The sequence below is a fragment of the Stenella coeruleoalba genome, assembly GCF_951394435.1.
Source record: "Stenella coeruleoalba genome assembly, chromosome: 15".
NCBI lineage: Eukaryota > Metazoa > Chordata > Mammalia > Artiodactyla > Delphinidae > Stenella > Stenella coeruleoalba.
In genome coordinates this window covers 50649135-50671595 of record NC_137161.1, presented here as the reverse complement: position 1 = coordinate 50671595, position 22461 = coordinate 50649135, and the positions used below count along the sequence as shown (strand labels likewise).

General features: G+C 55.9%; 2 protein-coding genes across 2 annotated transcripts in view; both read left to right on the top strand.

Annotated features, from left to right (window-relative positions):
* MSRB1 (methionine sulfoxide reductase B1) overlaps positions 1-21854 on the top strand; it is a 27618-nt gene extending 5764 nt beyond the window's left edge. The window contains exon 4 of the mRNA XM_079943902.1: positions 21723-21854. Within this exon, the coding sequence (XP_079800028.1) occupies positions 21723-21730 (8 nt within the window). The 3' untranslated portion in view covers positions 21731-21854. The remainder of the gene's footprint in view (positions 1-21722) is intronic.
* Positions 16113-22461, top strand: HS3ST6 (heparan sulfate-glucosamine 3-sulfotransferase 6). The gene is made up of 2 exons (XM_079943900.1): positions 16113-16600; positions 21723-22461. The coding sequence occupies exons 1-2, from the start codon at positions 16188-16190 to the stop codon at positions 22336-22338; spliced, it is 1029 nt and encodes a 342-aa protein (XP_079800026.1). The 5' UTR covers positions 16113-16187; the 3' UTR covers positions 22339-22461.

Here is a 22461-nt window from a genome sequence, read left to right as displayed (position 1 = left end):
GGTTTTCCCAGCACCACTTATTGAAGAGACTGTCTTTTCTCCATTGTATATCCTTGCCTCCTTTGTCATAGATTAGTTGGCCATAGGTACGTGGGTTTATCTCTTGGCTTTCTATCCTGTACCATTGATCTATATTTCTGTTTTTGTGCCAGTACCATATTGTCTTGATTACTGTAGCCTTTGTAGTATAGTCTGAAGTCAGGGAGTCTGATTCCTCCAGGTCTGTTTTTTTCCCTCAAGACTGCTTTGGCTATTCGGGGTCTTTTGTGTCTCCATACAAATTTTAAGATTTTTTGTTCTAGTTCTGTAAAAAATGCCATTGGTAATTTGATAGGGATTGCATTGAATCTGTAGATTGCTTTGGGTAGTATAGTCATTTTCACAATATTGATTCTTCCAATCCAAGAACATGGTATATCTCTCCATCTGTTTGTATCATCTTTAATTTCTTTCATCAGTGTCTTATAGTTTTCTGCATACAGATCTTTTGTCTCCCCTAGGTAGGTTTATTCCTAGGTATTTTATTTTTTGTTGCCTTGGTAAATGGGAGTGTTTCCTTAATTTCTCTTTCAGATTTTTCATCATTAGTGTATAGGAATGCAAGAGATTTCTGTGTATTAATTGTGTATCCTGCAACTTTACCAAATTCATTGATTAGCTCTTGTAGTTTTCTGGTGGCATCTTTAGGATTCTGTATGTGTAGTATCATGTCATCTGCAAACAATGACAGTTTTACTTTTTCTTTTCCAATTTGTATTCCTTTTATTTCTTTTTCTTCTCTGATTGCTGTGGCTAGGACTTCCAAAACTATGTTGAATAATAGTGGTGAGAGTGGACATCCTTGTCTTGTTCCTGATCTTAGAGGAAATGCTTTCAGTTTTTCACCATTGAGAATGATGTTGGCTGTGGGTTTGTCATATATGGCCTTTATTTTGTTGAGGTAGTTTCCCTCTATGCCCACTTTCTGGAGAGTTTTTATCATAAATGGGTGTTGAATTTTGCCAAAAGCTTTTTCTGCATCTATTGAGATGATCATATGGTTTTCATTTTTCAATTTGTTAATATGGTGTATCACATTGATTGATTTGTGTATATTGAAGAATCCTTGCATCCCTGGGATAAATCCCACTTGATCATGGTGTATGATCCTTTTAATGTGTTGTTGGATTCTGTTTGCTAGTATTTTGTTGAGGATTTTTCTTTTTTTTTTTTCCCGGTACGCAGGCCTCTCACTGTTGTGGCCTCTCCCGCTGTGGAGCACAGGCTCCAGACGCGCAGGCTCAGTGGCCATGGGTCACGGGCCCAGCCGCTCCGCGGCATGTGGGATCTTCCCGGACCGGGGCACGAACCTGTGTCCCCTGCATCGGCAGGCGGACTCTCAACCACTGCGCCACCAGGGAAGCCCCTGTTGAGGATTTTTGCATCTATATTCATCAATGATATTGGTCTGTAATTCTCTTTTTTTGTAGTATCTTTGTCTGGTTTTGGTATCAGGGTGATGGTGGCCTCATAGAATGAGTTTGGGAGTGTTCCTTACTCTGCAATTTTTTGGAAGAGTTTGAGAAGGATGGGTGTTAGCTCGTCTCTAAATGTTTGATAGAATTCACCTGTGAAGCCATCTGGTCCTGGACTTTTGTTTGTTGGAAGATTTTTAATCACAGTTTCAATTTCATTACTTGTGATTGGTCTGTTCATATTTTCTATTTCTTCCTGGTTCAGTCTTGGAAAGTTATACTTTTCTAAGAATTTGTCCATTTCTTCCAGGTTGTCTGTTTTATTGGCATAGAGCTGCTTGTAGTAGTCTCTTAGGATGCTTTATATTTCTGCGGTGTCTGTTGTAACTTCTCCTTTTTCATTTCTAATTTTATTGATTTGAGTCCTCTCTTTTTCTTGATGAGTCTGGCTAATGGTTTATCAATTTTGTTTATCTTCTCAAAGAACCAGCTTTTAGTTTTATTGATCTTTGCTATTATTTTCTTTGTTTCTATTTCATTTATTTTTGCTCTGATCTTTATGATTTCTTTCCTTCTGCTAACTTTGGGTTTTGTTTGTTCTTCTTTCTCTAGTTCCTTTAGGAGTAAGGTTAGATTGTTTATTTGAGATTTTTCTTGTTTCTTGAGGTAGGCTTGTATAGCTATAAACTTCCCTCTTAGAACTGCTTTTGCTGCAGCCCATAGGTTTTGGATCGTCGTGTTTTCATTGTCATTTGTCTCTAGGTATTTTCTGATTTCCTCTTTGATTTCTTCAGTGATCTCTTGGTTATTTAGTAATGTATTGTTTAGCCTCCATGTGTTTGTGTTTTTTATGTTTTTTTCCCTGTAATTCATTTCTAATCTCATAGTGTTGTGGTCAGAAAAGATGCTTGATATGATTTCAATTTTCTTAAATTTACTGAGGCTTGATTTGTGACCCAAGATGTGATCTATCCTGGAGAATGTTCCATGCGCACTTGAGAAGAAAGTGTAATCTGCTGTTTTTGGATGGAATGTCCTATAGATATCAATTAAATCTATCTGGTCTATTGTGTCATTTAAAGCTTCTGTTTCCTTATTTATTTTCATTTTGGATGATCTTTCCATTGGCGTAAGTGAGGTGTTAAAGTCCCCCACTATTATTGTGTTACTGTCGTTTCCTCTTTTATAGCGGTTAGCAGTTGCCTTATGTATTGAGGTGCTCCTGTGTTGGGTGCATATATATTTATAATTGTTATATCTTCTTATTGGATTGATCCCTTGATCATTATGTAGTGTCCTTCCTTGTCTCTTGTAACATTCTTTATTTTAAAGTCTATTTTATCTGGTATGAGTATTGCTACTCCAGCTTTCTTTTGATTTCCATTTGCATGGAATATCTTTTTCCATCCCCTCACTTTCAGTCTGTATGTGTCCCTAGGTCTGAAGTGGGTCTCTTGTAGACAGCATGTAGATGGGTCTTGTTTTTTTTTGCGGTATGTGGGCCTCTCACTGTTGTGGCCTCTCCCATTGCGGAGCACAGGCTCCGGACGCGCAGGCTCAGCGGCCATGGCTCACGGGCCCAGCCGCTCCGCGGCATGTGGGATCTTCCCGGACCGGGTCACGAACCCATGTCCCCTGCATCGGCAGGCGGACTCTCAACCACTGCGCCACCAGGGAAGCCCTGGGTCTTGTTTTTGTATTCATTTAGCAACCCTGTGTCTTGTGGTTGGAGCATTTAATCCATTCATGTTTAAGGTAATTATCGATATGTATGTTCCTATGACTACTTTCTTAATTGTTTTGGTTTTTTTTTTTTTTTTTTTTTTTGCGGTACGCGGGCCTCTCACTGTTGTGGCCTCTCCCGTTGTGGAGCACAGGCTCCAGACGCGCAGGCTCAGCGGCCATGGCTCATGGGCCCAGCCGCCCCGTGGCATGTGGGATCTTCCCGGACCAGGGCACAAACCTGTGTCCCCTGCATCGGCAGGCGGACTCTCAACCACTGCGCCACCAGGGAAGCCCCTGCCTCCATTCTTCTTCCGAGGTCCTGGATCATCTTCACTATGATTATTCTGAATTCTTTTTCTGGAAGGTTGCCTATCTCCACTTCATTTAGTTGTTGTTCTGGGGTTTTATCTTGTTCCTTCATCTGGTACATAGCCCTCTGCCTTTTCATCTTGTCTGTCTTTCTGTGAATGTGGTTTTTGTTCCACAGGCTGCAGGGTTGTAGTTCTTGCTTCTGCTGTCTGCCCTCTGGTGGATGAGGCTATCTAAGAGTCTTGTGCAAGTTTCCTGATGGGAGGGACTGGTGGTGGGTAGAGCTGACTGTTACTCTGGTGGGCAGAGCTTAGTAAAACTTTAATCCGCTTGACTGTTGATGGGTGGGGCTAGGTTCCCTCCCTGTTGGTTGTTTGGCCTGAGGCAACCCAACACTGGAGACTACCTGGGCTCTTTGGTGGGGCTAATGGCGGACTCTGGGAGGGCTCACGCCAAGGAGTACTTCCCAGAACTTCTGCTCCCAGTGTCCTTGTCCCCACGGTGAGCCACAGCCACCCCCCACCTCTGTAGGAGACCCTCCAACACTAGCAGGTAGGTCTGCTTCAGTCTCCCCTGGGGTCACTGCTCCTTTCCCCGGGTCCCGATGTGCACACTACTCTGTGTGTCCTCCAAGAGTGGAGTCTGTTTCCCCCAGTCCTGTCAAAGTCCTGCAATCAAATCCCACTAGCCTTCAAAGTCTGATTCTCTAGGAATTCCTCCTCCTGTTGCCGGACCCCCAGGTTGGGAAGCCTGATGTGGGGCTCAGAACCTTCACTCCAGTGGGTGGATTTCTGTGGTATAAGTGTTCTCCAGTCTGTGAGTCACCCACCGAGCAGTTATGGGATTTGATTTTACTGTGATTGCGCCCCTCCTACCGTCTCACTGTGGCTTCTCCTTTGTCTTTGGATGTGGGGTATCTTTTTTGGTGAGTTCCAGTGTCTTCCTGCTGATGATTGTTCAGCAACTAGTTGTGATTCTCACAAGAGGGAGTGAGAGCACGTCCTTCTACTCCGCCATCTTGGTTCAGGGCCTGCCCTCAAGGTCTTAAGGCATAGTTGAGACAGTAAGTTCACGCCAGATGAAGAGAAGGGCTGTGTATAATTACAGCAGAGAGAGACGCTAGAATATGGGGGCGGGGGAGCAATTAGGGGGCTGGTGCTTTGGGCCCAGTGGTCAGGGAGGGGTATGCCAAGGAGGAGTCATGCCAGGTCAGCAGCGAAGGTGACAGAAGCAAGGAGAAGAGCTTCCCACAGTATATGCAGAGGCCCTGAGAAGGCCACGGACTTGGCCTGCCCCAGGCCCTGCAGGAGGATGTGCACAATGGGCCCCGTGAGGAGGTGTGGTGTACTCCAAGAGAACTACACTATTTTCCCAATTTATCTTTTTTAAAAAAATTATTTAATTAATTTATTTTTGGCTGCATTGAGTCTTCATTGCTGCACGTGGGCTTTCTCTAGTTGTGGCGAGAGGGGGCTACTCTTCGTTGCAGTGTGCAGGCTTCTCATTGTGGTGGCTTCCCCCCAATTTATCTTGACAGAAATCCAGGGAACGTGTTGGAATGAATACTAAGGGTGGGATAAGGTTGGAAGGAACATAACGTTGGGTCAGGTCAAATTTATTGATAGGGGCTCACTAAGCAGAGATTCTGGGTTTAATGATATAGCTTGGGGGATCAGAAAGGGCTCTAACGGTTTGGTTGGTTGGTTGGCTGAAACATGGACTAAAAAGTGGCCAACACTGAATGAGCTGTAATGCCAGACCTGCCTTGGTTCAATGGAGGGAGGGATCCAAAGGCTTAGGGAGACAGGAAAGTTAGAGTGGGTCTGTCATTTAGGACCTGCTCTCCCACCTTGGAGGATCCAGACAGCACACCTCTCACCACGATTGTGAGGAAAGTTTGTGCGCGCAGCCCCAGAATCATAGAAGCGCTCTTTGATCACTCTTCTCTGTAGGCCAGGAATTACAGAAGACCTGCTGCCACTGAATCAGAAGACTGAAATTCACGGGGATCACTGGATCCCGGGGTGACAGGACCACGTGGTGGTGCTCAGTGATGAAAGGCAAGGGAGCGGTGCTCACTGTGATGGCCAGCAGAGGCAAAGCGGCTGTCAGAATAGTCTGATTCCCACAGAATTACAGCGTCGGCCAGTGGGACGGGGTGCTCCTGGAAGTGAAATAGATCGGAAGCCTGCTGAATTCTCACTTGATCTTAATGAGCAGAAGAGTTCTAGGTCAAGTGAGCAAGAGTCTAACTTGAGTCATAAAGACAGTCATGACCCCTCATTCAATTCCCAGGCTTGAGACAGTTTACATGCCCAGAACACCTTGAATGAACCAGAGGTGGGACCCCTCGAGGAAGGACCCTGCTATATCACCAAAAATTTAGATTGTTAATCTTTCTCCCAGCCTTCTCCAAAGTGACCTATACCAGGGTCACTCTGCATTGGGGAAACGGAAATAATCAGACATTTTGGGGACTGCTGGATACTGGCTCTGGACTGATACCAATTCCAGGATACACAAACTGTGTCAAGTAGGGGCTTATGGAGGCCCGGCGGTCAATGGAATTTTAGCTCAGGTCCATCTCACAGTGGGTCTAGTGGGTCTCCAAACCCATTTTGCGGTTATTCCTCCAGTTCTGAGTGCATGATTGGAACAGACCTACTCAGCAGCTGGGAGCATCCCACATGGGGCAGAGTGGAGCCTGCAGGTGTGAAGGCAGAGGTGGTCAGATGAGGTTGGTGTGGCTGGGGAGGGAGGAGGGAGAGGCCAGTGCTGCCCTTTCCCTGACCCCCAGTCACAGGTCAGGGGTCTCTGCTCTGGCACAGGGTCACTGTGCAGGGGCTGCTGGCTCACCTGCTGGGCCTTGGTGGGCCTCCAGCTTACTTCTCGATCTTGGGCGGTGCACATAACCTTCCCCTGTCTGGGGAACCCAGCCTGTCTCCCTGTTGGGTGAGGGCACGGGAAAGCCATGGGGGTGGGGCAGGAAGGTGGCGTTGATGCATGGATTCTGAGTGCATGTTGCTCTGTGAGTTAGACCTGAGCCGCTGAGCAGGGGAAGGTATGTGGCGGGTGGGAGGGGTCAGCACTGACAAAGCACCAAGGAGGCCAATGCGGAGGACCCCCATTCAGGAGGGGCTTCCTGCAGCTCATCCCCTCCCCACAGTGCGGCAGCCTCCTTGTCTAGAAAGCCTCTCCATCTCTGCCCTGCTGGGGGCCAGCACTGATTGCAGCTGCTAGAAAATCCAGCTGGGTTTGCAGAGAACCCTGTGTTTCCAGCTCGTATCTCTGACCAAACTCCCCTCTGTGTCCCAAACTGGTCACCGGCTGAAGTGGAGCCTAGTCACTTGGGGTCATTACCGGCCCTGGGGCACTGTCCCAGCCCAGCCTGTGGCCTGCTCACGCCAAGTCTAGCAGCCAGCTTTGGCCCAGGGCAAGCCCACTGTAGGTGAGCAGTTATTGAGTGCTTAGTGTGTCTTCATGGGCATCACGGTGCTGAAGCTCTACCCTAACCCTGGTGGGGCAGGTACTCATTCTCCAGGGGAGGAACAGGAGGCTCAGAGAGGGGGCGGGACTTGCCTGAGACCGCTCAGCCTCAGGTCCTCTCTGTCCACACCTGTCCGTTTCCTCTCTTCTTCACCCCCAATGACAAACGGTGGCTCTGGGAAGGTCGCAACCACCTGTTGACTGTAGTCTGATGTCAGCAAGCATGTTGAAGGTGGCTGGGGTGGGGAGGAAGCCAGCTGAATGGTCAGCAGGAATCTCGGCCCCAGGGCCAGGATGGACCTTGGACTTTGCTCACCTCTCCCAGCACTCCTGGCTCTGCATACTGGCCCAGGGGGCTCCCTGAGCGTGAACTCGGCCCAAGAGCAGGCTGGCCTCCTCCTGCAAACTGGGCCAATGTGTCCAGGCCATGCCCCTGAGGGTGCCTCTCTGGGCTCAGACCTGTAGCGGGGTTGGATGGAAGATCTGCTGGTGCCCAGGTGGACTGGGGCTGGGGCTGGTGAGACTGGTAGGGGAACTGTGAGCAGCAGTGCCTGGCTGCCTGCACCCCAGGGGCCCCATGCTCATTTGTACATGGTGGTTAACTGGGGGGGTGGGAGCTGGCAAGCAGTGTCCTTGGAGAAGGGGAATGAGGAGGGTGAGCCCCAGGACCCCGAGGTCCCCTCACATCGTGAGCCTGGAAATGGATGGCCCCGGGCAGTGTCTCTGCCAAGGGCTGGGTAGAATCATGTCACCCACCCCTCCCCCCGCTGCTGGGTTACATCATAACCTCTGGCTTGCAGCCCCAGTTGCTTCTTGAGAAACAAAAGGCTTTTTGAGAGCCCATCCCCCTCTGCTCCCTACCCGTGCCCCCTTCCTTGCCAGGTGGAGCCCCTAGGACACGACCTTTGGAGCCAAGTGTTGCATTTGGGAGCAGACAGCTCCTAGTGCTCTGCTGACACCAGCCAACAGCAGCCAGCAGGCCCAGGCACAGCACGGCAGGGCAGGGCACCTTGGGCAGCGGACCAGTGGGAGAAAGAAGAAATCTGTCTGGGACTCTGCTGATCCCCAGCCTGGAGGCAGGGACCGGCTCAGAGGGGAGCTCAATAAACGTGGGACAGACAAGTGAATTGACAATGACTGGGACTTCCGCTCATCCAAGGCTTTCCTTTCTTCTGAGTGACAATTGCCAGGGAAAGCCGTGACCCTGGGGGTAGTGCTGCTCAGGGCAGGTCCTGTGGGTAGGTCTCAGGACCCCCTGACCTCATGCGGGCACGTGGGCAGGGCCGGCAAGTGGAAGTGGCAGCCCGGAGAAGTCTGCGGTCACCGCCAAGTCATCCACCGTGCCCCCACCCCCGTACAAGGCCCTGGTAGGGGGCCTAGCGCTATGACCCCCTTCTGAGTCAACCGTTCCTCAAGGCCCCCTCCTCTGGGAGTGGGCCTAGGGACCGTGTGCAGGACGGACCAGCAGGGGCCGCTCAGGCCCCAGGAGCGCTGGGGCCTGAGCGGTGCTGCAGTTCCCCGTAGTGCCGCCGGGGCCGCTGCGGCGACAGCTCTGACGGTCTGGGCGGGTCCCTGCGCCCAGCTCCCCGCACGCCGCGCCCCTTCCTGTGACCCCCACTCGGGCCGGGTCCTCGCGCCCTAACCGCACCTCGCGCCCCAGTGGCCTCGCACCCCAGCCCGGCTCTGCGTCCCCTACTCCGCCGTCCTGCGCCCCGGCCCCAGCCCGACCCGGTGCCCCTCGTGACGCCCGCGACCCGCACTGTCCCAGCCCAGCCCCGCGCCCCGGCAGCGCTTCCCCGCGGCACCCAGTGGTCGGCGCCGGCATCACCTGGCCCCCAGGTCGCGCCCGCCCAACATGCCAGTGCCCGGCGCACAGGCCGAGGCTTCTTGGCGTACGAGGGTGCGGCGACCGGTGATGGTGGGGCCGCATATGGTGGGCTTCAAGACGGTGACTAGTGCGGGGCGAGCAGTCGAGGCCCAGGGTGCCCCCTCCGGAGTCAGCAGGAGCGGGACAGAGCTGGGGGCTGGGGGAAGGTGGAGACAGGACGCTCCCAGCCCCAGCCAAGCCTCAGCCCCTTCTCCAGGGCAGCTGGGTGGGACCCGCCTGCTCTGATGCCCCCAACCTCCTCTGGCTGTGGCCCTTCCACGCCTTCATTGTACCTGCTGCCACCCTGGCCCACCCCGGGAGCACCACGTCCTGGAGTTCCACTTCCCATGCATCTTTGCCCATTTCTCTCACCCACAATAGTGACAGCTCTCAGCTGTCCCAACCGGTGTGGTCTTTGCAAAATAATCATCAGACCAGGTAACTTCCCTCAGGGGTTCCCACTGGCTCTGCTTGCTGAGGCTCCACAGAACCCCCCCACTGTCTTGATTTCCCACTCCACAAATGATAGCAGTGTTTTGTTTTGTTTTGTTTTGTTTTAATCATAACTATGTTGTTTTTATTACCCACAGCCCCCGCACCCAAACCCCTGCACCTGGGCCTCTAGGCCAGCCAGAGTCCATTCTAGAATGGGGTAATCTTGTTCCCTACCCCAAACACAAAGCCCTGAAGGGGTGCTGCCCGAGGTAGAATCAGGTGAATGTGAATCAAACTGCACTGCCTTCTGCTTGCTCCCTCTGCAGGGGCTGCACAGTCTCAGGATGAGCAAACCACACATCTGCATGAGTGAATCTGTGCCCTGGTGGATGCAGGAACCCCAGGACCACCTGTCACTCTCCCCTGGCCCTGGGCACTAGGGCTCTGCTTAAGGAGCTTAGGGGCAAGAAGCCCAGGGAAGACAGTTGGTGGGCCTCCCAAGCAGACAGGAGGGGAGGCTGCTGGGGAGGGGACTGAGGGTTACCTGTCTATAAGCTCCTTCCACCCCAGGCCCTCAGCACCCCCAGCACCTGTCTCTAGGTGTGATTTGTTCCTTGTAAAACCGTGGAGATTATCCATGGTTCAGCCCCTGGTTTCATGTCGTATCATGTTTCATCTCCAACTAGGACATTTACAAGCTCTTCTTGGCTGCAAAAGGCTTGGTGGCTGCACTGCCGGAGGCTGGAGCAGAGACGAGGCGGGCCCTGTGGGCTCTGCCCCACCTCACCCCGAGATGCAGTCTGCCTGTGGCCCTGGGCTCCCCCTCCCATCTCCGACTGCAGTGGCTTTTTGGTCCCGTAGTCTCAAGAGTGTGAGGTTTTTTGTACCCCATCTCTGAGACCGGAGCCCCTGGGGTGTGTCTGGAAGTTGGGGGAGGACAGGGAAGCTAGAGTCAGAGGAAGGACAGCGCTGACTGGTATAGGAGTCATTGTTCTCTGAGAAGGGGGTGGGAGTCAATTTTGAAGGTCCTGTTGTCAGAGCAGGAAGCCTGCCGCTTAGGGAGGGGTCTGGCGGGGAGCAGGGCAGAGTGCCAGGCACCTGCCCCAAGATGCTCGGCCCTGGGCTCTGGGTTCTGGGTCTTCCTGAGCCCCAGCTGAACAAGACTGGCTGCATACCTGTCTGTATGTCTGTCTTGCCAACTGTGGGCATGGGGTGTTCCTCCTGGAATTGCGGGGGGATGGAGTGTGGCCCTCCGTGGGGGTACTGTTCACTGGCTGTGCTGGCTGTGCACCTGTGAGTAGGTCACTCGTGTCAGGGAGGTTCAAACTTGGGGCTCTCCACACTGGGTGGGGGACAGTGGCTGGGGCCGGGCAGCAGGTCTCTGAACCCCACTCCTGCCTCTGTGTGTGTGTGTGTGTGTACACGCCCATGGTCGTGTGCCCTCTGCAGAGCGTGGGGTTCCTGAGCCTGCGCCGGGTCCCTTGCTTCTGACAGAACGTGCTCACAGTCAGCTTCCAGTCCATGGGGACCCTCACCAGGGCACAGGCGGACAGACCTGGCCACAGAGCCCCAGTGTCTTAATGTGGGGCCTCTTAGATGATTCCCAGCCTTCCCCATGATGCCAAGAGGCTCCTACGCCCAGAGGCCTGGCGTGGGGCTGTGAAGCTGGAGGAGGTGGGGATGGGGTGGGGACAGAGGGAGTCCTGTTTCTGTCTGACCCTCCTTTCTTCCCCCTTTAGATTCACCTTGGGTATAAAGGCTGTTACCAGCCCTTCTCTTTGCAGGGCTGGGACTGCCAGCCAAGAAGGATTGTTGTAAATTGAGCTGGGCCAGGCTGGTGGGTGGGAAGCAATTTGCAGGCCCAGTTGTGCATCCTGAGAACCCGGAGCCCTGCCCTCTCCTGGAGAAGCAGGGGCCTGTGGCAAACGGCCCTCTGTCTGTGCTGAGCCCTCCAGGAAGACCCAAGGGAAAGGAGTGAGGGTGGCTGGAAGCAAGCTGGGGGCCATCCCTGTGCAGGAGAGGTGTCTGGCTCCTTCTGGCAAACCCTGGAGCCCTAGGCAGGCTCCATGCATGTGTGTGACCACTCAGGGTGGCTGGGGAAGCCCTCGCTCCTCCCCACTCCTTGCCAAGGGGCCCTTCATATGTCCTTCCTGATGCTGGAAATATTGTCTGCCCTGGCAAACCCTTGTGTCCCATGGTGTCCCCACATCTAGCTGGTCACCAGGAATAAGACCCTGGGTTCCAGCAAGCCAGACTGGCTGGACACCTTGAGACTAGGGAGGCCTTTCCTCTCCAGCCTGGACCCCAGGAGGATGAATTATGAAGTACTTAGGTCTTTCAGCGTGGGAGCAGCTTCAGGGCACCCCTTCTTGTGCCAGGGTCACTGTCACATGTCCACTACCTCCTAATCATAAAGAGCTTAGAAGCCAGGCACCCAAAGAGGTGGGGGCTGGTGTCATCTTTGTTTTATAAAGTAGGAAAATGAAGCTCAGAGAGGCTGGATACCTGTCGAGGTCACCTGCTAGGAGGGGTAGAGCTGGGATTGAATCAGCCTTCATCGCCTAAAAAGTTCTTGCTGTCAGCTCTGTACTGTGCTGCACGACCCCCCCCACCCCACTCCCCATGGCCTCCTGGCCCCCTTGTTCCCTACCAGGCTGAACTGGGCTCTGGGGGTAGGTGGGTAGACGTCTCTTAGGGGTCCCTCCCCAGGAGGAAATTGCATCCTCAATGTGCTCGGGCAAATCCGGTATCTCAAGTGGAAAAATCCCACACAAATCAAGGACAGCTGGGCCCGCCCTTGGTCGCAGCCCCCTCCCCTCGGCTCCCCTTGCAGGCTGAGGAATCCCAGCAGGCTGTGGGAGTGGGTCTGGGGGGTAAGGGTGTGGTTCTAGGGGAGGAAGTTTCTGGAAGGCCCGAATGTGTGAAATCTCCCCCAGCTGTCCCCCACAAAGGGAGGGACTGCACGGTGTTATTAATCATTTTCCAGAGTGGGGCAGCTGCTTGCACACCCTGCGATGCTGTGGGGGCCTAGGCTGGGGGTGCCCACTCTGCGGAGGGGACAGGCTGGGAAGGAGACGGAGAGGGGCGTGGGAGAGGGGTCCACACCTAGACTCTCTCAGACATACACACAGAGTCAGTTACTCAGTCACTCAACAAACATTCATAAGCACTCACCATGCTTAGGCATGGAGCCACAGCAGGGCTCAAGACTGACCCCATCCCTGCCCTTGCAGAGCTCATGGGTAGGTGGAGGAGATAGATGGGGATCAAAATCACCCACAGGGAAATAATTAGAGTCTGTGAAGGAGACACAGACATAGCTGGGTAGCTGGGTCATGCATTTGTGAGGCCAGGCTGGTCCTTCCTCCCACCATGACCTTGCTCCTCAGGACTCCCTTTCTAGACCTGCCCTCTCTGATCCCCTCTGCTCTGGCCCCCCTTGTCATCTCCCCCAGAGATGATGTGTATGTGACCCAGCAGCCTGTGCAGCTCAGCCCATCTCCTCTCCCACATTCTCCCTGTTCCTGCCTGGCCGCCACATCAAACCCGACTTATTTGCTTGTCTGATGGCTGGCCTAAAGAGGAACCTCTGCCTGGCCATCCTGCATGGGGGTCCAGACAAGGTGAAAGGGGAATTGAAATTGGGCCATGTGGAGCCCTCAAAGCCGAGGGGGCCCAGGGGAGATCAGGCTGGGCAGAAGCGCCTGGCTGACACCTGTTTTCTCTTGATAGGAGGTGCGACCAGACAGGGCAGGAGTTGAGCCACCCTCTCAGGGCACAGGGACAGCCACCCACCCTGTGCCCCCATGGCCTGGTCTCTTTTGGGGCCCCAAAGTGACTTTTCACCTTGTGGCTCAGAGAGGGGGATTCACTGTCCCTAGATCACACAGCGGGGAGCTGGGGTTGGACTCTGATGGCAAAGCAGGGCAGAGGCAGAGTGGAGGAGCAACTCAGACATCCTGGGGAGGAGGGAAGGCAGCAGCTCTGGGGGTGAGGATCGTGGAGATGTAGATTCTGAAATTCCCAGATTTAACCTTCAAAAGGACTCTTCATAAAAGGCTAAATGTAGTTACTGTCTACCCAGCAATTCCACTCCTAGGTATATACCCAAGAGAAATGAAACATATGTCCACAAAAGAACTTGTAAATCAACATTCACAGCAGCATGATTCTCAATAACCAAAAGGTGGATAAAACTGAAGTGTCCATTGACTGATGAATAGATAAACAGAATGTGATCCATCCATACAGTGGAATACTATTCAGCCCTAAAAAGGAATGAAGCATTGACACACACACACTACAACATACATGATCCTTGAACACACTATGCTGAGTGAAAGAAGCCAGTTGCTAAAGGCCACATAATGTATGATTCCACTTATATGAAATGTGGAGAAGAGACAAATTCACAGAGACAGAAAGTAGCTTAGTGGTTGCCAGGGGCTGGGTGGGGGAGAACAGGGAGTGACTTCTAACGGGTATGGGATTTCTCTTTGGGGTGATGAATATGTTCTGAAATTTATTGTGATGGTTGTACAACACTGTGGATATACTGAAAACCATTGAATTTGAGAAACTAAATGGCCGAATTGCATGTTATGGGAATTGCATTTCAATGAAGCTCTTCCTTCAGAGTCAGGTTTCTATTTTAGGGACCAGAGGTTTAGGCTGGTAGGAGCCTGAGGCCATGTGCTAGAGAAAGATGAGGCTGGGACCCACTCCCCAGGGATGAGCCTCGGCTCTACCCCATTCCTCCTCCTCACCACCCCCATCCCATTACTATGCTCTCTGCTGCTGGGCCTTTCCCCAGCCGACTGGGATGCTGTCCTGCTCCTTGCCTGACAATCACCTACTCTAGAAAGCCTTCTTCAGCCTCTCTCTCCACTCCCATCCTTCCACTGGCTCGTCTCTATTGAGTGCCTATCAGGTACCAGGCTCTGTGAGGTACACTGGTGAACAAACTTCCCAAGGCTGCCATCCTGGATGTCCTTAGATTTGCACCCACCCCTCACCTGAGAACAAGATGGTGGGTGGAGAGAGGGGATCAGATGCCAAACACCAAGCTGACTCTTGTCCCTGGACCTCACTCCCCCACCCCCAGCATGTTTGGTGTCCTGCTGTTCTTGGTAAGTTCTTCCTGGAAAGTCCTCAAGGTGTATCTGTGTGTGTGTGAGTGTGTGTGTGTGTGTGTGTGTGTGTGTGTGTGGTGGGGGGCGGGACTAAGGAAAAGGCATTCCCAGCAGGGAGAACAGCATGAGCGAAGGCTAGGGGGTGCCTAGCCAGTGCCTGTGCTGGGCAGGGAGATAGAGGGGCCATCAGGTTTTAAAGCTGGAATTTGGAGCCCTGAGTGGTGGCTGCTGAGGCTCTGGGTGGGTGCTGCAGGTGGAGTGGGTGGCTCTAAGGAGAACCAGACTGTCTGGAACAAATCCCGTTTTAAGCTAGACCAGAAGAAGAACTTCCTGTGACCCTGCATGTGCCGGCATGTACCCCAGACAGCGCTGTGCCAACACCCCACAGACAGGGCTCCTGGCTGAGTCATGCCCTGACAAGCAGATGCAGGCATGGCGTCTGGGAACTGGGCTGAGGGCCTGGTCAGTGGTCTTCACCCCACTGGCTCTGCAGAGCCCTCTTCCGGCCAAGGCTACCTCTGGGTGGGTCATGGAGGCCCCTGCCCTGGGGAAGTGCTCCAGGTTGCCCTTAGATCCAGATACCATTAGGCTCAGGAACAGCCCATTAACCAGCAGAAGCCAGGGCAGTAGTCTCTGGGCATTGGCTGGAGGAAGGCTGGCCTCTTCGGGGAGCCCATGCCCACCTGCACTAACCCTGAGGCCAGGAAGCCTGGGGTAGAGGCAAAGGCAGGACATGGGTTCCATTCTGTCTCTACCTGGGGCTGTGCTCACCTTCTCCCAGCCAGCTCTCCTCTGCCTTCTTTGTGCTGGGCTGGGGGTTCAGTGAGCCTGGGGGTGTGTAAAACTCCCGCAGAGTGTCCAGCGCCCAGCAGGTCTCATTACTGGGAGTGGCCCCTGAGTCTCCCTGCCCCTCAGAGGAAGCTCCTAGGACAGGACCCCGGCTCCTCCTTCTAGTTTCCCCTGCACAGGTCTCCTGAATCCTTCACATCTCCAATAGAAGCCGCTTTGCCAGTGCCAGAGATGGGTCACTGACATCCCAGGGCAACACCAGGTGGACTAGGCTGCACAGACAGACCGTGTGACATGGTAAAAAGGGTCAGAAGACTGAGGTCTGAATTTCACTGGGCCCTTGGGAAAGACGCCTGTCCTCCCTGAGCCTGTCTCCCAGACTTTAAAATGGGAATCAACTTGGCTAGTCCTCTTCAACCGCCCTGCCCGTGACCCTGACGCATGGCAATGGCAAGCCAACTATCAGCAAGATGCGCCCCATTCCCACCGCAGACTTCCCTCCACCTTCCCGGAACCCCTCTGCTCACTAGGGCCAGGTGCACGCGACTTCTTGGCCCGCTTGTTCCTCCCGCGCACCTGCCGCGTTGCCCTCGTCAGGGAGGGGCAGCGATCGGCCCTCTAAGAGCGGGTCTTTTGGCCAGCAGCTCAGTTCTGTCACCGTCCTGCGTCCCAATCTGCCGCCGCCGCATCCTGAGCGGGCTGGGGCCTGGGGTCTCCGAGCGGGCGCGTCCGGCTAGTCACTGAGGCTCGGAGTCGCGCCGCGGCGCCCGTAGGTGCCGGCGAGTCCCGGGTGGAGCAGTGGTTCAAGCGGGGCGGGGCCTCTGGGCTGGGCGGGGCAGCCCGCCCTAGCACTGGTCCCTCCCGGCTCCCAGAAGACTGGGCAGTGGGGCGCAGAGCAGAAGCCGGGCGCAAGCGGACTGAGCGCGGCGCGGGCGGGGATGTGCGCCCTCCTGCAGCCCCCGCTCCCAGGCCTGGGAGCGGTGTGGCCCCATGGCAGGTAGCGGCGGCCTGGGCGGCGGGGCAGGAGGCAGCCAGGGAGCCGGGGGCGGGCCTGGGGCCACGCTTCGGGCGCCCCGTGCGCCTCTGCTGTTCGCCGCTCTGGTGCTCGGAGCCTACTGCCTTTGCGCTCTCCCCGGACGCTGCCCGCCGGCCGGCCGCATCCCCGTGCCAGCCCCCGCGCCCGCCGAGCCGCCCCGCGCAGCCCGCAGCCCCGGAACGTCCAGCCTGCCGGTGGCCAGTGGCTCGGGCCGCCGGCGCTTCCCGCAGGCGCTTATCGTGGGCGTGAAGAAGGGCGGCACGCGCGCTCTGCTGGAGTTTCTGCGGCTGCACCCCGACGTCCGCGCACTCGGCTCGGAGCCCCACTTCTTCGACAGGTGCTACGAGCGCGGCCTCGCCTGGTACCGGTGAGCGCTCGTCCCGTCCGCCCCATCGGCTTCCTGGCGGGTGCCTTCCGGGAAACCGCGTGGTGTGCCCCAGGGGTCTCACTGGGGACCCCGCGGGGCGAGGACTCCAGGCATCTTCAGGGGCTGAGACCAGCCTGCGTGGGGGCTGAGGCTTGGCCGGGAGGACGCGGCCCTCCTGCAGCAGGTTTTATGGAAAAGAGGGTCGGTCACTGGCCACGGACTCCCAGAAACTTTGAAAACTCCAGGGAAAGCCCTGGTTCGGGGCTAGAGTGCGATTCCAGCGAGAAGTAGTTTGGAGCCTGTGGGGTCTGAGGTGCTTTAGAAATGCTTCATGCTCAGTTGGCCCTCTCCCCTGCATCACTGAGGGGAACGTGTCTGAACTCTGGTCAGTTACCTTAAGAAAGAGTCTCCGGGTTCCCTGCAGCCTCCTAGAAAGTATCTGTCAACCCATTCCCCACACCTAAGACCCCTGATCCTGGAGAGAGGAATCCTTCTCCATAGTCCTGGGTGTCTGGAGAAAGTCTGATCTTTAGAAAGGAGGAGGGTGCCTTTGAGTCAATGCCCAGGGATGGGAATTGGGACCCCAGCCTCATGTCATGGGGCTCTGTAGCTGCCCTGACTCCCACCCAGTATGGCTTTGGGGGGTGTGGTGGAATGTGGGGGAGCACCCAGCCACAGCTGAAGTAACCTGTCCTGGTGGCTGGTCAAACACCAGCCCCTCCCTGCCGAGGTTAGCACCGAAGGTTGAGTGTGAGGCCCAGCCCTCTGCCTCTGTCAGTCGGGCACAAGCCTGCCTCAGCGCTCTATCCCTTCCTTCGGGGAAATGAGAGCTTACAGATGGAGGGTGAGTCACCCCACTCCCCACAGCACCAGCCTCATCCCCAAGCTTGGGCCAAGCCCCTAAGGGCCAGAGAAGACCCTGCCCAAGGTCACCTGGTGAATTAGTGGTGAGTTGGGGGTGGCAGGACTGAGACTTTTTACCTCCAGGTTTACCAGTTTTTCTGTACCCAGATTCCACCCTGCCCCCACCCTTGTTATCTTTGCTTTTTTGCATCAGAATTACTTATGGGTTTGGAGGGTTCCCAATGAGAACAGGGGGTTCTGGCTCATGAACTCTGAAGGGTTGCTGCTGTCAGAGGTCTAGGGAAGTTGTGTGGTGACGGGGGAGGTGAGTCCATCCCTGGACCTGACTGTCTGAATCCCTGCATTCTCAACACTCAGGGAGAAACCACTACCCCACTCTGACAGTGCTTCAGCATCTGAAAGCATCCCTAATTCCTCACTTCTGTGCAGAGGAAGAAGAGGAGGGGGAAAGGAGGAGGATGGAGAAGGGGAAGGACACACTGTTAACCATAGTACAAATTTCAGAGCTCACTACTGACCCCATAAGCTGGGCTAATGAGGGGCTGCAGGAGAGTCTAGAATTGGGTTTAGACCTAAAAAGGCTCCCAAACAGCCAGGGATCCTGAGAGCCTATCCAGGCCCTCCCTGGGCACATGCTTCAGCTCTGGGGGACTGGTCTGGGGAGCCTGAGGGGCCTCAGAGGAAGCCAGCTGGACCCAGGTTCGGGGTCAGATCCTCAGCACAGGGGAGGGGCTCTTGGGACATTGGTGTCCCTGAGGCCGGAGATGGGAGTGGGATGATTCAGCAGCCTGTTTAAGTCTGGTAGAGGAGACTTTCTCCTTCCTCGGCCCAGCCACCACACTGGGGGGAGGGGTGCTGCAGAGGAGGCAGAGGGTCAGGTCCGTGGCTTCCGCCCCTTTAATCTGGAGCTGTCCCTCGGGGCTGGCTAGTGCTGACCCTTCACTGGCTGGTGCAGGGCTGAGCTTCTGGAGTGCGTGTGTCCACGTGCCTTCCAAGGGACGAGGCTGTGCGCTGATGTGTGTGCACGTGGGCATGGTGTTGCTCACAGGCACCTGTGCCTCTGAACCTGACTGTCCTTCCAACCAGCCGTGAGTGTGCAGTGAACCTCTGAAAATGCCCACCCCTGCCTGTTTCCCCAGCTGCAAAGAGGATGCCCAGCCCCCGGGCAGGGAGGGTCTGGTGGCCTTGTCTGCTCTCAGGACCCTGGGCCCAGCCTCCAGAGCCTGTTCTTGGTGGGGGTGTGGGACGGTGAGAAGAGGAGCAGTGGCCAGTGCCCCCAGTTGACTTTCTGGGACACCTGTTCCCACTGGGCTGTGACCAGGCAGTGACTCTGGCCCTTCCCTTGGTCTTGGCAGGGGTGCTGGGCTGCTCAAAGTTGACCTTGGCCAAACCAGTCCCCCTCCCTGGGCCTCAGCTCATCCCTCAGGCTCTTGAGGATCCTCCTTCTTGGGGACCGTGACCCCCAAGTGTCCCCAAGCTCACACAGCATTTGTTCATCTAGTCACTGACTCATTGAGCACCTTCTGTTTGGCAGGTGCTGGGGTCACACAGACAAACACCCCCAGGTCTCAGTTCAGAAGGGGGCGCCCTGTCTGGGGGCAGGTGGGGGCTGTACTTTGACCTTAGTATTTTGGAAAAGCACAGAGACCAGGAGGGATACAGGTAGGGCCACCCCCTTGGCTCCTGGTACCGTGTTGTTCCAGACAGGAACCATAGCTGGTTTCTGCTGAGTCCCAGGCCCCGCTGGATGAGGCCCAGGCGAGGTGCAGGATAGGGGGGTGGGGGTGGGGCTGAGACAGAGGAGGGAGAGTTGCCTGGGGCTGGATGGAAGCCGCAGGGAAATGCAGACCAGATGAGCAGGGAGGGAGTGTCCACAGAGCAACTTGTCAGATGTTTGCCGTGTGGGGGTCAGAGTCCTGTTCCTCTCATCCTCTCCCCAGTCTCTCCCACCCCCAAGAAGCCCCCATCCCCCGCTCCTCTGTGCCTGGCTGGCTGGGGACAGGCTTCTGAGGCCTGGGGAGGTTGAGTAATTGATCCCAAAGATCTCAGATCTCAAAGCTGGTTTGTGGCAAGAGTGGGCCTGGAAAGTCAGCCTCCCCCATCCCCGTTCCCATCCCCCTTCCACGGTGGGGCTGTGGGCACCTCCCTGACTTCCTCTCCTCTGACTTCCTTGGAGAGAAAATAGCAGTGGGTGCTAAGGTCCCTCTAATTTTTGCCCGCTTCCTTGCAGCCCCTCCCCCCAGGCAGGCGGGAAGGGGTGGGGATACTCAGAACCAGGTGAGCCCAGCCTGGAGAAGGAAAGAGGGTGCTCCTGGGGTCACTGGGCACCTGGGGGAGGAAAGGGATGGGAAGGGGGTGTCAGAGGTCGGTGAGGAGGGTCCCAGAGCAGTCAGGGCTGGTTCCCTCCCTCAGGAGGGTGATGAAGGGAGGGCGGTGACTTCTGATGACGTCTGTCGGCACTGGCTTATGTCTGTGGGTCTCAGCATCGAGGTCCAGTGCGGGGAGATCCGCCTTCTTTTGTCCTCCCTCTTGTGGGAAGGGGGGTTCCCTGAGCTGGCTACCCCAGGCTGCAGTCCTGAACCTCAGCCCTTGGCCTTGTTCCCACCCAAGTTCTCTTTGAACTTATTCACAGGGAGGGCTGGGTGCAATTCCCACCTGGATTCCTGGGAGCAGAAGCCAAGCCAACACCGCCTCCCAGCAGCTGCAGCCGGCATCCATCCCAACACTTCCTGCTCCATCTCTGAGCCTCAAGTGGGGCAGTGAGTGGGGTGGAAGGAGTCCCAGATCACTCCTGGGACATGGCGGGAGCAGAATTATCTCCCATGACTTCTGTAGACCAGCTCTGCCCAGGGCCTTAGTTTGAGGGGAGGGGCAGCTCCCACAGCCGGCAGACCCTGCAGCCCACCCCACTCCCCCGAGCCAAGAGGGTGGTGTCAGGGGAGCCGGCGGCATGCCTGGGACTCATGTGTGCACGTTCTCCAGTCCCGACATCAGCACCCTCCAAGCTGAGCATGCCAACTCGTGTGCCTGTATACCTGAGTGTCCACCTGGCCTGAGCAGGAAGAGGAGACCGTCTCTCAGAAGCTCGTGTCTGGGGGTCACTAGGCTGGATGAAACCTGAATTTTGTCCTGTGTGTCACCCTCCTGGCTGGGGCCAGTCCTGAGGGCTGTCAGTGGGATTGGGGGCAGCTCCTTCAGAGATGGGGGACAGAGACACCCCCCACCCCGTCCCTAGCACAGAGCCTGATAGCCTCTGCCTCTGTTGACCTAGTTCCCAGCCCTCCCTTGGAGCTGTTTGCTCAGCTGGCCCTGCTGCTGCACCCTGCCCCTCCCCACCCTGTTCTACCTGGCTGGCAGGGTGGCCTCAGGATGCTACCCAGGGTCCCTGGACTGCCTGGGTGGAGTGCTAGGATGGGCTTCCCCAGATTTGGGGTTGTCAGGGGTCTGTCACCAGCCGACTCCCCCGGAACCTTGGGATGGTTCCAAGGTTCCTCCACCCCCCCAACCCCCACCCCTGGTCAGAATGAGAGGATTGCTCAGAAATGCTGCAGCTGCAGCCTTGCACCATGGGTTCCAAGCCGGGTCTGGGCAACCCAGGCAGCTGGGGTCTTGAGACAGATCCTCAGGCTGCCTCAATGACCTCTCCAGTGTCCTGGGCTGCGCTGTGGCTTTCAGCATTCTGGGGGGCCCAGGTCGGGGAGAATTAGCAGGGCTGCCACCAAAGGCGGGAGACGCCATGCAGGGGAGGGAGTGATAGGAGGGGCAGCTGCCCATTTTTGGGGACACTTGTCAGTAACTAATGGCCTAATTCAGGGGACACCATCAGCCACTTAATGAAAGTGTGACTGGGGTAATTACAGTGCAGGGGCCTGTGGGGGTGGGGATGGTGGGTGGAGCCTTGTGGGCGGCAAGTCTGGGAGTGCTGGGTCTGGGGTGAGAGGCACAGCAGTGTCAAGGTTGGGGTGCAGTCAAGCTCTGGGAGGGGTGTGGATAGCCTTGGAGGATGGGCCCCTACTTTGAGCCTGTGCTGAGGCTGGGCGCCCTCACGGCCCACACCCCAGGCTGCCCACCCAGACACTTAGGATGGGTGGGCCTGGTGGGGAAGGGGAGATGGGGAGCCTCGCCTGTCTTGTAGGTATGGGGCTTCCCTGGAGGAAGGGGAGGTTAGTCTCGGGCCCCTGGGGGCCGGTCTAGCATGGGAGGACTGGAGGAGAGCCAGTACCTGCTCATGCCCCCCTCTCCACCCACCTTCCCACAGGAGCCTGATGCCCCGCACCCTGGATGGGCAGATCACCATGGAGAAGACCCCCAGCTATTTTGTGACCCGGGAGGCCCCACGCCGCATCCACGGCATGTCCCCGGCCACGAAGCTAATCGTGGTTGTGCGGAACCCCGTGACCCGGGCCATCTCTGACTATGCGCAGATGCTCTCTAAGACACCGGGCCTGCCCAGCTTTGGCACCCTGGCCTTCCGCCGAGGCCTGGGCCCCGTGGACACGGCCTGGAGTGCCGTGCGCATCGGCCTGTACGCCCAGCACCTGGACAACTGGCTGCGTTACTTCCCGCTGTCCCACTTCCTCTTTGTTAGTGGCGAGCGCCTGGTCAGCGACCCAGCTGGGGAGCTGGGCCACGTGCAGGACTTCTTGGGTCTCAAGCGGGTCGTCACAGACAAGCACTTCTACTTCAACGCCACCAAGGGCTTCCCCTGCCTCAAGAAGGCCCAGGGCAGCGGCCGTCCCCGCTGCCTGGGCAAGTCCAAGGGCCGGCCCCACCCGCGTGTGCCTGAGGCCATGGTCCAGCGCCTGCGGGCCTTCTACCGACCCTTTAATCGCAAGTTCTACCAAATGACCGGCCAGGACTTCGGCTGGGACTAATGGGGCTGGGGAACCCACGCCCTGCCTGGGGACGCTCAGTGACCTTAATTTATGCCTGTCACCCAGCCGGAGCAGGCCCTGTACACAGGGCTGGGCAGAGAGAAATATTTACAAAATAAAGTT